The 16,983-nt window shown below is 39.6% G+C and overlaps 1 protein-coding gene across 3 annotated transcripts in view; it reads right to left on the bottom strand.

Moving 5' to 3' along the window:
• CEMIP (cell migration inducing hyaluronidase 1) overlaps positions 1 to 16,983 on the bottom strand; it is an 88,853-nt gene that overhangs the window by 35,524 nt on the left and 36,346 nt on the right. For all 3 annotated transcript variants that reach the window (XM_075273302.1, XM_075273303.1, XM_075273304.1), the window contains exons 3-11: positions 14,782 to 14,922; positions 13,542 to 13,680; positions 12,641 to 12,877; positions 10,760 to 10,939; positions 10,385 to 10,455; positions 9,349 to 9,444; positions 7,608 to 7,729; positions 3,904 to 4,045; positions 2,199 to 2,390 (exon numbers count right to left, since the gene is read on the bottom strand). In XM_075273302.1, the coding sequence (XP_075129403.1) occupies positions 2,199 to 2,390; positions 3,904 to 4,045; positions 7,608 to 7,729; positions 9,349 to 9,444; positions 10,385 to 10,455; positions 10,760 to 10,939; positions 12,641 to 12,877; positions 13,542 to 13,680; positions 14,782 to 14,922 (1,320 nt within the window). The remainder of the gene's footprint in view (positions 1 to 2,198; positions 2,391 to 3,903; positions 4,046 to 7,607; positions 7,730 to 9,348; positions 9,445 to 10,384; positions 10,456 to 10,759; positions 10,940 to 12,640; positions 12,878 to 13,541; positions 13,681 to 14,781; positions 14,923 to 16,983) is intronic.

Below are 16,983 nucleotides of genomic sequence, written 5' to 3'. Positions count from 1 at the left end.
AAGTGAATGGGAGTTACAGAAACAGCATAGCTCATTGCTCTACATTGCATTTGTTACTCCCATTCACTTTAATGGGAGTTATCGGAAACTGCGTAGCTCAGAACCATGCTGTTTCCATAAAGCATGACCTTAAAAGACTTCATTGTCAGTCAAACTGTGGTCTGGTAAGAGCATGGGAATGGAACGTTGCGTGGATAGTGAGGGGTGGTAGCTTATTTTATAGATAGTTGCATTTTTCAGACTTTTATGGAATATCCTGTGAATACGCCATAAATATCTTTTTCATTTGAAAAGGCTAAATGCACACAATCAGGATTTATAAGTGGAAAATCCACATTAAAATCTGAATATATGAATATATATATATATATATATATATATATATATATATATATATGGAATAACTGAGCAACAGCACCATGCAAAGTTTTAGAAAAAGATTATACATATATGTTATATGACATATGACATATTTCTGACAGAAATAGATGTTATAATTACATTATTATTTTTCATTTCTGGTTTTAGGTGTTTGCTAATTATGGTATAGATAGCTAGATGATACATAGAATATAAAATATAACCTATATATAAAGTCTAGTTAAAATGATGCTATATATAGAATGTAAGGACCCTGCACCCTGACCTCTCACATACTGAACGTTATGCCCCTCTGGCTGAACCCTGCCTTTCGCAGCACTGCTTGCTTTTTATCCCCTCTCTGTTACACTTTCCTGACCGCCTTTATTTTCTTTGAAAAACATCCAACCTTTCCCTTGGCAAGCCATTCCAAGTCACATCGGGTGGATACAATTATCCTGATACAACTTTCCACAAAAGCCAATACCCCCTGCAGTCTAGATACAGAAGATAAAAGTGACGTAGTAAATGCAGAGGAATGTTCCACTACTTATCAGGTCTCCCCATCGTTCTTCAGGAAATCATCAGAAATGCAATGAGACTTGGACATGGTGATAAACAACAATACATCTGCTAGCAACAAACACCATGCAGCTGTCAGACAGGGAAAGCCTAACTGATCTTATCAATGCAAGGAAATCACAGAGATCAGTCAGCCATTAAAATATCAAAAACTATTATACATTGGCTCAGTTACCATTTCCCATTGTAGTAAAATCATCAAACTCTGAGCCCTTAGTTTATAGGATATACAAAGCATACATTATCAATTCAACCCAATAAAAAGTATATCCCAACCTGCCCCATTAGGACAAAAGTCCAAGTTAATTACTACTGGCACTCTAGGTAGTTGGGGCATCCATCCTGATAAAGACAATCTCAGTTCTCAAACTGTCCAGTCCTGCAGAAATGGACTGTAAACCACAGTAAGAGAAAACACAAAAGGACATGCAGAAGGCACAAGGATATGCAATACATCATGCCACAACTGCATACCCATAAAGCCAACTCCATCCCGAATCCCCAAAGGTTCATCCACAACCGAATCCCAAAGTGATTCAGAAAGGATACTACTAGTCTCCAGAGCTTACCTTTACAGTACCTCAGTTTCCTTCCTCTAGTACTCCAGTACCCTTATTGATGAGTTATGTGATTCTCTTATTCTATCACTGATAATATAAAGGGATGCATGCAAGCATTCATAACGTAATTGTATGAAGCAAATATGCAAGAGCTATAATACAGCCATTGCCCTCTGAACTTCAGATACTAGCGCTGGCTGTACTAGAATGATCTGGTCCAACCATTTATATGGTTTTCCACTGCTTAGGATATTTCTTGTACTTGTTGCAAACTATACTATAGTGATTCACTTATAGCCATAGCCTGAGAATCTGTGCTCGTGTGGGAACAATATTTCCAAGAATGGCTCCAGGAGAATGCAAGCCATGAACTTTGAAATATTTTTTATGTTGAGAACAATTTTACCTATGGAAAACTTCCCATAAGAGATATACTGTGGCATGCATAGACTTTATTGTATACCAGGGCTGCATGAGGCCCACGAGTTTGCACACTCTAGCACTATGCTGTACTTTGATAATGTAAAGACTCTGAGATCTTGCTGAATTGTAGGATGATTGTGGAGGTGTTTGTGGGTGAAGAGGGGGTTGAGGTTCAGAATTAGAAATGACATATTGGCTCATATGTATAGGGCAGATAAATATCTACTGACTAATGACCAATGTTAAGACAATACCTATAAAGAGTTTCCTTACCTTCTACTTTGACCTGGTTGGGGGCACAGGCCCTGCAGGGAAGTACTCTGAACTCTTCTGCTTGGTACATGCTATAGTCTGTACTGGTCACCACAATGGTATCGCCAGCTCTCCATGAACGGGCATTATCTGCCAGGTGTAGGATGGTGCTGTTCACGTTGGTGTCAATAGTCATTGTCAGTCTGGGCTTCACTGTAAAACACAGAATAGGATAATTTATCTTACTACGACCTGGAGACATACTCTTTATACTACTTGACCAACACACTGTAGAACTGGACTGGTTCTCCTATAAGACGAGAAGAAAGGTTCAGGAGACTATGTGTTTCTATTACATATACCCAACTTGATCATAAAATTTTTGTTAAGTTCTGGATGAAATTAACCCTTGAAAAGATACATGTTTTTGTCTCTGAAAGCAGCAGTTCCTGAATTTCAATCTGACAAATCAATTGTAATTTGGTATTTCTAGAAAAATTCCTCAGAAATTTGGCACGGCAGATGTGATAATCTAAGTAAACATATTTTATTCTGACCACACACTGTATTATTTTCTCCACATGGAGCTTACAATCTAATGTGAAATACCCCAGAAAAGGTCAATAGTTATATCACAGAAACATGGGAAAATACTGGCCACGTGCCTTGATGTTTCATAAAAAATGGAACAGAATACTCATCTTGACACTGACATTGATTTCCATGCGGGATTTTCTAACACCCGTAACAAATTAATTTTGCGAAGGAAAAAAAACATGATTTTACTTTTAGCATGTGGTAAGGATGATGCAGTTGACAATTGTGTACCAATGCCAATTTTAACCGAACATATTTCCCTAAATATGTTCAGTTAACTCATTCTGTTTTCACTGCATGTGTTACAGTTTCTGCAACACCACAGTCAATAGTTCTCACTGTGCTTATTAGAAGTCCTATGGAATAAAACAGGTGGATTGTGATAAAAACACACTTGGAGTCTACCGTCAGACAAGAATATCCCTGACAATTAAAATAGGGTAAGGGTTTCTAGACATACTGTACTAGCTCTGCAGTTACAAAGCAGTCTGTACAACTGGGTCTGCAGATGGGGAAAGTATAGAAATGGGTCATTGTAGAGTGCCATTATATGAGTCTCACTTTATGACAATTTAGGTACTGTAATAGATGGCACAATAGTTGGCTGTTAGACAGACTGTGACTCTTTTTAGGTTTCAGACACTTTGTTAACCCTGAAAGCGATGAGGAGACTTGCTATTGTTGAGTAAGCTGCACAGAAGTCTGCTGAGGGGAGCGGCGGATAGAAATGGATAATTTGTAGGCTGCATTTCTGTAAGTCTTACTTTATAACAATTTAGTTACGGTAATAGTTGGCACAAAAGTTGGCTGTCAGACAGACTATGTGAAGGCTGAAAGGGATGAGGAGGATTGCTATTGTACATCAGCCCCTATTCGCTCTACTGTAATTATCATATATGGTAGGGCTAGGGTTATGTGAGCTATTGCATAAGACACAATAAAATATACCATTAACTGTTTGTATAAATTGCCATCAAAACTTGGAGCCAGGTCTCATTCCGTTATAATAAATCCTATTACATTGTTGATGGTGTAGAAAGAACATTGTCCCAAGTTATGAATAGGTTATATTGTAATGTATATCCAAAAACCTTAACATAAGAATGACTTTTACTATATAAATATGCACCTGGCTTTCCACAGAGGAAACGGACTTTGTAGTTTGGGCACTGTGCATGAACCTGGTTGTTCTGACGGCACTCAAACCTATAATCATGGCCTCCTTTGTAGAAGACCTGTGTTGGTGTACTGGTTCCATCAACTGTAGTCACCTGTAAGAGAAGGAATACACGTTACATATAGGAACTATATCACATGTTCAATATGATGTCTATTTAATATGGCCATAGATAACACAATTTAGGTTATTGGGGTATTTAGGTTCCATCCTAGGGGACACTCCAACCTAATTAGATTTGTATAAACTCAGTAGGAATGAAAATTCATCCCATCTAAGACCGGGGCCAAATCCCATTCCAGACACGCTGCAATTTCCAAAACAGTTTCGGTTTTGGAAATTGCAGAATGTCGATAATACCTACAGAAACTCTGGGAAACCTCTGTGAACTTTCCGTGAACAATGTAGCAGGGAAAAAAAGCAAAAAAGTGGTGCAGTACGCTATATGGAGTCTTAACCTTAGTCATTTTTGTGACGTAGATGGCACATGAATGACGACATTTTTATTAATTTGTTGTCAGTAATCCCATTGGATAAGAGCGTGCATTCAACAGTTTTTTGGCACACACTACTACTCAGAAGATGTATCTCTTTTTGTGTCAAAAATAACCTCAAGTACTCCAGTACTACTTCTACCTGCATAATAGTGGACAAGGACAACTAGTGGACAATATGACCTTATGCTTTTTCATCATTTCTATTACACTCACCGGCCACTTTATTAGGTACACCTATCCAACTGCTCGTTAACACTTAATTTCTAATCAGCCAATCACATGGCGGCAACTCAGTGCATTTAGGCATGTAGACATGGTCAAGACAATCTCCTGCAGTTCAAACCGAGCATCAGTATGGGGAAGAAAGGTGATTTGAGTGCCTTTGAACGTGGCATGGTTGTTGGTGCCAGAAGGGCTGGTCTGAGTATTTCAGAAACTGCTGATCTACTGGGATTTTCACGCACAACCATCTCTAGGGTTTACAGAGAATGGTCCGAAAAAGAAAAAACATCCAGTGAGCGGCAGTTCTGTGGGCGGAAATGCGTTGTTGATGCCAGAGGTCAGAGGAGAATGGCCAGACTGGTTCGAGCTGATAGAAAGGCAACAGTGACTCAAATAGCCACCCGTTACAACCAAGGTAGCCAGAAGAGCATCTCTGAACGCACAGTACGTCGAACTTTGAGGCAGATGGGCTACAGCAGCAGAAGACCACACCGGGTGCCACTCCTTTCAGCTAAGAACAGGAAACTGAGGCTACAATTTGCACAAGCTCATCGAAATTGGACAATTGAAGATTGGAAAAACATTGCCTGGTCTGATGAGTCTCGATTTCTGCTGCGACATTCGGATGGTAGGGTCAGAATTTGGCGTCAACAACATGAAAGCATGGATCCATCCTGCCTTGTATCAACGGTTCAGGCTGGTGGTGGTGGTGTCATGGTGTGGGGAATATTTTCTTGGCACTCTTTGGGCCCCTTGGTACCAATTGAGCATCGTTGCAACGCCAAAGCCTACCTGAGTATTGTTGCTGACCATGTCCATCCCTTTATGACCACAATGTACCCAACATCTGATGGCTACTTTCAGCAGGATAATGCGCCATGTCATAAAGCTGGAATCATCTCAGACTGGTTTCTTGAACATGACAATGAGTTCACTGTACTCCAATGGCCTCCACAGTCACCAGATCTCAATCCAATAGAGCATCTTTGGGATGTGGTGGAACGGGAGATTTGCATCATGGATGTGCAGCCGACAAATCTGTGGCAACTGTGTGATGCCATCATGTCAATATGGACCAAAATCTCTGAGGAATGCTTCCAGCACCTTGTTGAATCTATGCCACAAAGAATTGAGGCAGTTCTGAAGGCAAAAGGGGGTCCAACCCGATACTAGCATGGTGTACCTAATAAAGTGGCCGGTGAGTGTATTTGCCAACAGTATGAGCCCATGTCCATTCTTCAGTCCACCGCTAGCTTTGCAATGGTGCTGTATTTATTAACGGATTTCATTCTATGTAGTCCAACAAAATATTTTTGTGAACTACACACTGTATATGCTGACTCATAATGTGGCAATTGTCTGATCATTTATAATCCAAGCTGGTATTTTGCTCCCCTGTAGTTACATGAAACAACTTCACAAATCCTCTCCCTGTGAGGTTGTTTCATGACATTTCACCTAATCCCCGACCTAGTGAGAAGTGAATGGAGAGGCTTCTGCTCCCTCTGCAGGGCTGTCTGCATCTCAGGCCTCATTATACCTTTGTAACAAACCCAGACGTTCAGAATGAGCTTAAGAGGCCGACTGTGATCATAGAAAAGGTTATAATTGTATATACAGCATGTGGTTGTATTTATGGTCAGTAATGAGAAGCTTGCGGTCTTGGGTGTCAAACCTGTTGTTTTGTTAACTACAGAGACATGCAGAAAAATGATTGATAGATAGAATTTAAAGGGATTATCCAGCTACAGACAAATACTGAGAGACAAATGTTATTGTTCCACAATTTTCCATTGGACTGTATATCACTGATTTGTATATGGACTGATTTGTATTCACTGGAAAAACAGTGAAATTTATAACATGAAGCCAGAGGTGAACCTGCCCTCATCGCCGCCCGAGGCGGACGACAGAAAGCCGGGGGCGAAGCGGAGGGGGCGTGACAGAGCGAAGGGGCGGGGCTTAGCGGCGTTCGCAGGCAGGGAGAGGACCTGCTCTCTGCCAGAGCGTGAGGGGAGGCCGTTGGAGCAGTACTGCTCCAGCGGCCTCCCCAATCCACCGCTTGGTGCTAAGCCAGTCCAGGACAGCTTGTCCTGGACTGGCTTAGGTAAGCAAAAATGCCGCCCTCCCCAGGGCCCTGGCATAGTGCCGCCTGAAGCGGTCACTTCAGGTCGCCTCATGGGAGGTGCGGCGCTGCATGAAGCTCCAAGGCCCCAGTGTAAAATCTAGACCATTTCCCCAACTATAATGTATAGATTATAGTACTGGTCCTCTCATATTGGAGAAAGACACTTTATGGGCCTGGGTGCAGCTGCCCCTTTGCAACCCCTAAAGATATGCCTTTGTCTATTTGCACTCCTAGCTGCTCCTGCCTACAGAAGTTGTGTAGTATACTACTTCCTGTCAGCCACATTAGCGCACTTGGTCTCATTTCTAAATCAATCATATTAAAAAAAGCCATCACTCCTATCTTACTCGTGCAAAACATAACTCGATCTCCCGAAATACCATTTCAAAAAGGAACTGAAACTGGTTGCCTACCATTGCAGCCTAATGTTTACAGACTGAAGTGTTACTTTTCCTTTCCTTTGTAGCCTCCTCTATTTTCCAGCAAGTACTGCTGTTAGTTTCCAGTCCTAGTTGCTGTCATATGGGAAGTCTCCAGGGCTCAGTCACAAAAAAACATCAATCTTAGTGATTGATACTGGAGTGCTGGAGACCGCCCAATTGACAGTGTACTAGGATCTTAGCCAAAGCTAATGGTACCAACTTCAGGAGAACAGAGAAGGAAAAGAATTCATTAGCTGAAGAATTTCATAAGCTATCCGGGCATCCATACTTTTTTTTAAACATTTTATTTCCACTTTTTTTTTAAAAAAAAACAGGACTATGGTTGAAGCATAGTATAAATCCTGATAAGGTAATAATATGTAATACCTGGATATCAATGGGTTTTGTGCAGATTTTTCCTGGATAGGCAGCCTGCAATTCAGACAACTTTTCCCAGTCTCTGGGCCGAGTGCTTTCATACTTGTCAAACCACTCCGTCCACTCCACATCTGGAACGTAGACAGTGAAATACACATCATATGCAAGCCAGATAACTTGTGCAAGTTGTATAACATGCAATGAGGGCAAGACAGAATGTCACAAGGATTGCCAATATGATGACAACACTGAGGTATAAACCAGACCCTGCATAGAAAATAGCTGTATGTCTCACTCACTTGATATACTGCATATTATGAATGGTCTATGGAAGGGTGATAAAACTGTATATACTGTCCCACAGTAAAACACAACTGGTCATGGGACTTGGAGACATAGCAGCGTGTACAGTGGTACTTCAGTAGAGTATTTAAAGGGTGCAATTGGATCCAGACTGTATTGCCAAGGGGAGAAGCTTTCAAAGTCTGTTTCGCATAAGAATAATCGTAAGGAAAATTTAGGATTGCATTTGCGCCACAATTATGGAGTCATAAATCAAGGCACACACTGTATTTGTGACCTTATGTTGGTAATATACTTTAGAGTAATGACATATTAACTTTTCCCAATGGCAGACATCAGTGGAAAGAAAGATTGAACATGTTGGCTTTCAACATGGCTGATTCTTTGTTTCTCTTGAATATAACCTGCTGCAAGAGATCTTTGCTAGCAGCTTATCCACCTTCCCCTATTGATATTAATATGCATCCTCAGACAATCTGAGCATGCATGTCTAAAGGAGTAAGGAGCAATGGTTAATTTTACACAACTGGCTTAAGGCCTTGTCTGCACATGAGATTTAATACTAGAACGTTCATTGCTTCATATGTTGTATGCTTTATTTTAATGTATTAAAAATCAATACTGTTTAGTTTGGCCAAATATCCACAGCCTTAAATCCATAATATAGATGAAAATACATTGTTAATGGGTCTGTGAATAGGTTTTATGAGGTTATGGAACATATACATCTGTTAAAGTGTTTTCTATCCGTCATCACAGCCCCATGCCTCATTAGGTGACATGCAAGGTGTATTATGTCACAAGCCAACGGTTCCAAAATCAGTAGCGTAATATAAGGAGATGGATTATGTAAAGCCTTGCCTTTATCCAGATTAATGTTCAGTCTCTTATTCAGGGATATTAATTAGAAAAGAAATCCTGGCGCCAAGGAAAACACAGATTTTTTTTCTCTATCAAAAATAGCAAGTGACATTTTCAGGTTGTGCAATAAATCGCTGCCATAATGAAATTAGGACAGTACGTGTGCTGTTGTCGTCCAGCTAAGGCCAAAACCACAACGAGCCAAGATCAGCAAATAGAGCAAGTGAGTTAAAAGGGAGGTCTGTGCCTGCCATCTAGAAGCTCATACATTTTTCATGTACAGTCCTGTATAAAAGAACGGCATGACTGCCCGGCTTTTCTGTAGATATCCAAAGGTTCCTAAATAAATGAGCCATGTGTTCCAAACAAGACAGCTCTAACCTCAACAGAAATGAGCCAATGGCGCACGAAGAAAAGCAAATATGGGAAGTTTATGTGAAAATTGTGGTTTACAGACTTGAAATGTGCAGTAGATCTATCCGACAGTGAAATGTCAGATTATTATCAATGAGCCATTACATCTCTGCAGGGAAGACCCATGTTGTTTTCGAACACTCTGTGCCACGTTGGAAATGTTGTCACTTACCCTGGACCCACTCGCTGGCCAAAGAAACATTAAAGTGTTCACCATTTTCAGCTTGGAAAAGTTTATGCACGCGAGCCACTACCGACCCTCTGTTTCCTGTCAAACATATAAATAGTGGAGGAAGCGAGTTAAGTAAACTGACTGCAGCAGGTAACACAGATGAAATCATACAGGAAAACCTAGTCTGAAATGTCATATTTCTCTAAGCCCTGTGTCATTATTTCTATTTATGTAGAAGGATCTATGCGTAGAAGACAGGAGACAACAATTAACTATAGGAAGTGGTTACTGTAAACCAGAGATCATGTCACGAAAGAAGGCCCCACCATGATGTGACATCTTAACCCTATAGAAGATGGGTAGGATGGAGAAAAAGAATGGATTTCCAGTTTCTTGAAAATCTTCCTATTTTATCAAGGATGTGCACTGCTATGGATACTAAACATAGTCATAGACAGTGCTTTTTGGTAGCCTGGGTAGCCTCGGTTCCAGAATTTTATCTTTGACTGGTAGTCACAATCTCTTCATTGAGATGTGGACACACTGTTGCAATTGTATAGAAAACAGTGACTTAGTTCTGTAGACTAGAAATAAGCAGAAAAATCCTGCAACATGTTTCCAACTTGTTTTCCCCATCACAGAAAGTGCTGCCGTATTGCAAGGATATGTCACCAAATTTTACCACGACCCTTGGGTATCCAAAGAAAAAGAGGCCACGACTCTGCCCAAGCTCTTACACAACACTATTAATAAAATATGCCGCTATTACTATTTGTTATCATACACCTGTCAAAGCTGACTAAGGCTGTACATTCCCCCAGTTAAAAAAAAATAGGTGCAAATTCTACCCTAAAGAAAATTACATTTGATCATTTTCTTGTTCTAGTTTAGAAAAAGCAGTGAATTCTACATTAGACATGTCAGTTTTATAGTGCACAGCCTCATGTGGGAAAAATAAATATTATGCACAGTTAACATAGAAGAGTATGACCTATTGCAGTTTATGAGCAAGCCCTATTCAGTTAGTGTTCTGTACCTTGATATTCCACGTGGTCTTCCACAGAACTGGAGGGATCGCCTTTCACAGTGATAAAACTCCAGGGGTGTCTGAAATGAATAGAACATCCTGTATTTTAGAGCTAGGCGCAGGTCGTGTCACATACTGAAGCTCTGTAGCCGAGAGAACTGAGCAGGCTTCTGTATCGCTCACATAGAAAAGCAGTCTGTGTACTATATAAAGTAACATGCCACTATTTAAAGAGAACCTGCAGCAAACGTGTATAGACAGTGGATTGGTAGATTAAGGGTAAATATACGGCAAACTGGAAAACTCACACATATACATAAGACACCATTCACTCAAGGTATTCAAATTTTCTGAATTCTTATAATTTAATGACAAGACTCTTACCGGAAACCCAGGTGCAGAAAGTGTCTACTCCCCAGTTTTGTCATCACTTTCTTAGCAGAATCATCCAAATTTCGAGATCCTTCGTCATTCACAGCCACTGACAATATGGTACCGTCTGGGAGGGATTTAATATAATGAGCTAGGCGGGTGCTCTCATCTTTAGATTTGTAGGTATCAAACCTAAGAATAATACAAAAAGTTAAGAAATTGGAATAAAAAGTGCTTTATAATACTAGGTTTTCTAAATTCTTCATACAATTTCTGGTGCGATTCCTGTAGAATTGGTAAGTTGTCCAGGTTCTGAGGCCATACCTGTACTCTATCACAGTACCACCACCAAAATGATGACTTTTATTGTAAAAGACTGCATTGTTTATGCTTAGCATAAATAACATCCAGCCATTTGTCCCATTTTTACATGCATGCCCTTAAAATATGTATGGTAAACTTTAAAGGGTTAGTGTAGCTGATAACTGTTAGATTGGTGAGGGTCCAATTATTGGGATCCCACCAATTGCCAGAACAAGAGTCCATTTTCCTCTGCAGCAAAACCATATATTTATATATATATGCTACTGCTGCTCTTTTCAGCTCTATGGGATTGCGGGAGATTGCAGAGTTCTGAGCTTGCTTATTGGGGTGGTCCCAGAGGATGCCCTAATTTAGCAGTTAGAAGTGGACCAACCCAAGCATTTTGCCATTTCTACTTTCTGCTATCCAATAAAGAAGGTTCTCTGAACATTTGGGTGAGCGCTGTCCTTTGGCCTTTATCCCACTCGGGTTGGTCCATTTCTTGCTGTTATATTTCACTTCTCTGGGACATCCATTAGCTGCTGCCCCTTCCCTGGTTGACCTTCCCAGTATCCTATGTGCTTTTGGGTTGTTGTGACCGTTTTACACCCTCCCCAGGTGAGCAGACACGTGTCTGTTTGAATTATTCCCATTATCACCATGACATACTAAACGAGGATTGGCTCGGTATCCCCTTTTGTTTTTCTAATTTAGCAGATATCACCGAACCAGTAGGTAAGTAATACCTTGATATTACTGGAATACCCCTTTAATGTTCATCTTGGAGAGCAGTGTTTTCCATCTTTCCCATAAATCCTGTTTTCGCCCAGTCTATTTCATAAGTTGGCATCCTGAACACTTGCGTTAGGTGACACTTGAGAGGTCTACAGTTATTTGGAGGTTATTCTGGGATGTTTTGTGGCTTCCTGGATAATTTGTTGCTGTGCACAAGGACTAATTTTAGCAGTCACTCCTGAGAGATTTTTTCCAATGGATCTCACAGTGGCATAGTCAAGTCTCAGAGCTATAAAATGGCTTTGTAATCCTTTCCACATTTTAACAACTTTTTTGGTTTTTATGTCTAATTTGGGATTTTTTTTTTCACATAGGTAATATAAGTGTTGGATAACTCGGTTCCTTAAATAAATTCAGAACAAATACTTTATTATGAGATTATTTGTGTAATATTTCATCTTGTTTCAATATTAAAAAGCATTCAGTATAATAATATACATGAAGTAATGATGACATCTAGGACAGAAGAAATGAAAGTGATGGTATAGGGTTTGCTGTAGCTATGGTCTTATAGTCGACTCCTGTATTAAAAGATGAATGGCAACGCAAAGAAGAGATAGTAAGAGATAGTAAGCATGCACACAGCCTGTGTGTCACAATGTATGTATATAGATTTGTACTCAAGCACATGTATTGTTCTAGTGTTCTAGACCATGAACTCTCCAATTTACAAAATCCTGTGTAGGCCTCAGCACTTCAGGTACGCATTTTCCAAATAGTTTCTTCTTGGAATATGACTTTTAGTTCCACTATTTTAAAAGCAAAAAAGCATTAACAAAAGATAACTAAAAGTACCTGTCTGCATGAATCACATCTCCTGTTTTTGGATCAATAGCATGAACAATGATCCCACGATGCCCCCAACTCTTCTGGAAGAAGTATCCTCCTTCACTCAGGCCACCAGGGTGAAGGGTTTTGCTCAGGAATGTCCATGACAGCTTCTTCTCTCCATGTATCTCAAGAGTTCCTCCTTTGCCCACGCCAATGTATTTATGACCAAAGTAATCATGGGGAAGCTCACCATCATCAGATCTGCAAGTAAGAATACACAAAGATTTATGCCAATACATCAGCACACACATCAGTAAGTGCAAAAAGTATACTGTGGGCCATGAAACATAAACCAAAATGTTGGAAACCGCTGTCACTATAATTTTTAATATTGGATCTAGGGGAGGTAGGAGATTTGAGATGTAGAAATACACAGTAAAGTGATTTCTGTCTCCACTCTTATCAAACATCTATTGAATTTAGAAGATTATTAAATGAATAATCTTATAAAGATGACATTGTGTTCCTCTTACAGTAAAGATGAGCCATGTAGATCTGTAAATAGAACTCAGTTCTTGATAAGAAATTACTACGTGTTCCAAACACCATAACCAGATTCTTACCCATTTCAAGATGGTATAGGGTTAAGCTTTGTGAATAAAGTGATTTTCAGTATGCATTTAACATCACATTGTGTTCTGTGACTCACATAATAATGTTCTTTTCCTATAACTATGTCTGATTTTCTAACCTTTTCTATGGTTGTCTCCCCCTCTGTTTATATTTCCACATCCAAACTAAAATCCTAATGCTAACCACAAATATTAGCTTGCCTAGTCTCCTGGAAGAAAATTGAGCTTCTCTGTGCTTATTTCTTCTGCATGTTTTCAACAATACAATAATTGCTAGCTAGTAACCAGTTTACCTTCCATACAAGATGATGGTGAGATGTCCTTGGAATGGACAGTCCTCACTCCCTATGTGTAGCTCTGACCCGTTTTCAATCAGTATGTATCGTGTCCGGAGTATGATGGAATTATTGCTGGGTTTAATGACAAGTTTTCCTGTAAAACAAGGCACAGTTCTGATTACAATAACACATTCATTGACTTGTATAGACACAGCCAGAGTACAGAATTCTGATGTTATCGCTTCACATTCTGACTGCTATAACTCATTCTTGAGCAGTCTTCCCCTCGTCATTCTCTTCCACCTGCTGGTCTATCCTTACTGCAGCATCAAGACTAGTCTTTCTGTTCAGCCTTTACCATTTGCCAGTCACTGCCCTGGTTGCTCATTCATCTTAAAATTCAAATTAAATTTGGTATTCACGTACAAAGCTCTCCACAGCATTTTTCTCTCCGCATGACTTGTGTGGACACTACGCGGAAAACACACGGACCCCATTATAGTCTGTGGCAAGGGTAGGGATTGGGAACCTTCGGCTCTCCAAATACTGTGAAAAAGTAACTCCCAATATGCTCCATTCACTTCCATGGGAGTTCCAAGAACAGCAAAACAAGTATGCATGCTGGGAGTTGTAGTTTTGCAACAGCTGGAATGCCAAGGTTCCCTATAACTGATCTATGGGATCCGTGTGGTTTCATTACTCAACGCTTTTTAATGTATTCGGTATCCCATTCGGGGGGGTCCACAAGCAGACTCCCCAAATGGAATACTGTTTAATACTAGATATATTTGGACTAATCTTGAGTAACAAGACAATGTCTAGCATATGGGTAACAAAATGATTCTGGACTAAAAGGCCAGATGTCCTGTAATCCTGTGAAGCCTCCTGGAAGCCATATGCCTGTACACACACATCTTACAGTATGAGACTTACTTTCTGTTGTCGTCTGCTATTACACATTGTTACATATTTCACAGGTACCCGCTAAAGAACAACTCATCTGATGACGCTATTGGTAAATAGGGTAAAGTTCACACTTGCGGATTATTGTACTGTGTGTACAGCTGAATCTGATTTGGCTCAGTATTTGGGGAATCCGCTTATGAATTTACATGTTGCCAAATATTATGGTCCAGCAGATCAACAACATGATTTACTTAAATAAATAAATTAAAAAAGCAACGTTTTCTGCTGAAATCCAGGCCTTTGGGATGTGTTTCTCTAATACACAAATTAGCAGAAATATCTGGCTTACCCCCACCGGTGATATGTATGGAGTGTACAGTTACAGAAGACGTCAGAAGGAACTTCTTGCCCCCGTCAATAGTCACATGATTTTCTTCACTGTGCTCTGGGCTCCAGGGCTGTAATTCAGGGTCTTCATGCGGGCAAATTCCTTGTATTAAATTATACAACCATTACAATCTAAATCACATTTTTATGTCCCAACACATAGAGTCATACATTATGTCATGCATGTGCAAGTTATCATATGTCTTTATAATTGCAGAAAATAATTTCTTTTCTTGTAAAATAAATGTGAATCATCTAAATCATACAGTAGCCAAATATGACAACAAGGTTAACAATGTAACATCTGTGATCTAACCAATGTAAATAATAAAAAGTATCATCCAACGGCTAATACTTTTATTTTACAAAACACATTTTTTTGGGCACTGTGAACTTATAAACTTACATATAAATATATTAAGAGCCAAATAAAATATATTTTTCTAGATTCCATTAACTATCCCTTTTAGTTGTATGGAGAAGCTAAAAAGTTGAAACATGTTTTTTTTCTAAAAGAGGACACAGAAGAAGGGTCAACAATGTAGCTGCCATGGGGCCAGCGGAGAGAGGGGGCTCGGCCCTAGCTGGTCCCAACCCCTTTGTTATTGGGTGGAAAACCGCTTTCTAAAAGAACAAAGGGGCGAGGAATAGACCCAATGGAAAGGGCTTGGTTTGGGAAGCAAATATGTCCTTCGTTCATGCATAATGCATAAGGACCCCATAGTAAGGGGAATTTTTTTTAAAAAAATCTTTGTTATGGGTTCTCCTCTCTTCTATGTACACCACTGACACAGATGTTGTCACTCGTAATGAAGTGACAGCTATTTCTTCTTGGAAATTATGGTTACAAGTAATTGAAGTACTTGAAGTCTTTTGAGACTACTAGAACGGAACAGTAAATCTGTATGTAGTATAATATTATATTATTGTTATATCCAATAAAGTGAACAGGACTCTTATTTTTGAGCCTGTAATGATCAAAATGGGGACCCACTCCTGGTGTATGTCCATGAAGACACCTCGAAACTCAGAGCACATCCTTTGCTTTCCTTGGAGGACACAATGGCAGCATGAAGTCATGGTCAGCTTTACTGAAAATAGTTATGAAATATATTGCGGCTATAACACAATTACTATTATTCTAGCACGTACCATTAATATGAGACAAGAGACCTTTTGTCATAGTTCCCACCAATGCATTTAATGATGGGAAATGTGGTCTGCATAGTTAACAATACTTATGATGTCCGCCAAAGTCCAGACAACATAATGTTCTCCCAATCTGTCCCATATTTTGTGCAACACAGTCTGAGGGTTGTGACCTTAAGCAATGACTGCAATCAGTTTATTTTGGCCCAAGGGTCATAATTTGTGTACCCAGACATAACCAGATACATCACTTCACCAATGTGAATCTGTATGGAAGCAAAATGCTAAAAAGCAGCATTTGTCCAATTACAAAGAAGACCAGTTGCAAAACGTCTGTATTGTTCAATGGCCTACGGGGAATGTGCTCTGTGATCAGGTCCAAGACAAATAAAAAGTGATGATATTAAAACACATCCAGTAAAGATCTAACACCTAATACAACATATTGGTTCCAATTCAATTTCCACAGCAGGAAAATGTAGCAATGCAACCCTTTCCAAGTGTCACTTATTTTTGGCTATTTCTAAACGTAAAAGCCAAGGTACAATTGGCAGTGAACTGAAACTACGTAATGGTCTATTAATGTAATCACAGGTTGTACAGATAGATGGAGAGCTCATAGATAGATAGATAGATAGATAGATAGATAGATAGATAGATAATGAAACCTGTCTGAGAGGGACCACCCACAACTGCACTAAATAAAAATTATCTGGTCTTCTCAAAGATGGCTAGCATGAAAAGCTAAAAAAATGTGTAACAAAACATATGGTCTGGATAAGGGGGTAGACGTCTCAAGGACGTGATCTTTTTCGGCAGTTTCACTATATGCTGTATATATGCAGTGAACCCCCCCCCCCTCCCCAAAAAAGACCACCTTTTACTCATACCACATTTTCTATGACAGATTTTCAGTTTATTGGGCAGATGTGCATATTAAAAAGTGTCTTAAAAATGTAATTTAACACATATTTTATGCATGTTTCTGAAATTCAAGTGTTCTGCCTTGACGTGC

The sequence above is a fragment of the Leptodactylus fuscus genome, chromosome 5 (genome assembly GCF_031893055.1).
Source record: "Leptodactylus fuscus isolate aLepFus1 chromosome 5, aLepFus1.hap2, whole genome shotgun sequence".
Lineage (NCBI taxonomy): Eukaryota > Metazoa > Chordata > Amphibia > Anura > Leptodactylidae > Leptodactylus > Leptodactylus fuscus.
Note: the sequence above shows the minus strand (reverse complement) of the source record. Positions and strands in the feature narration are given on the sequence as shown.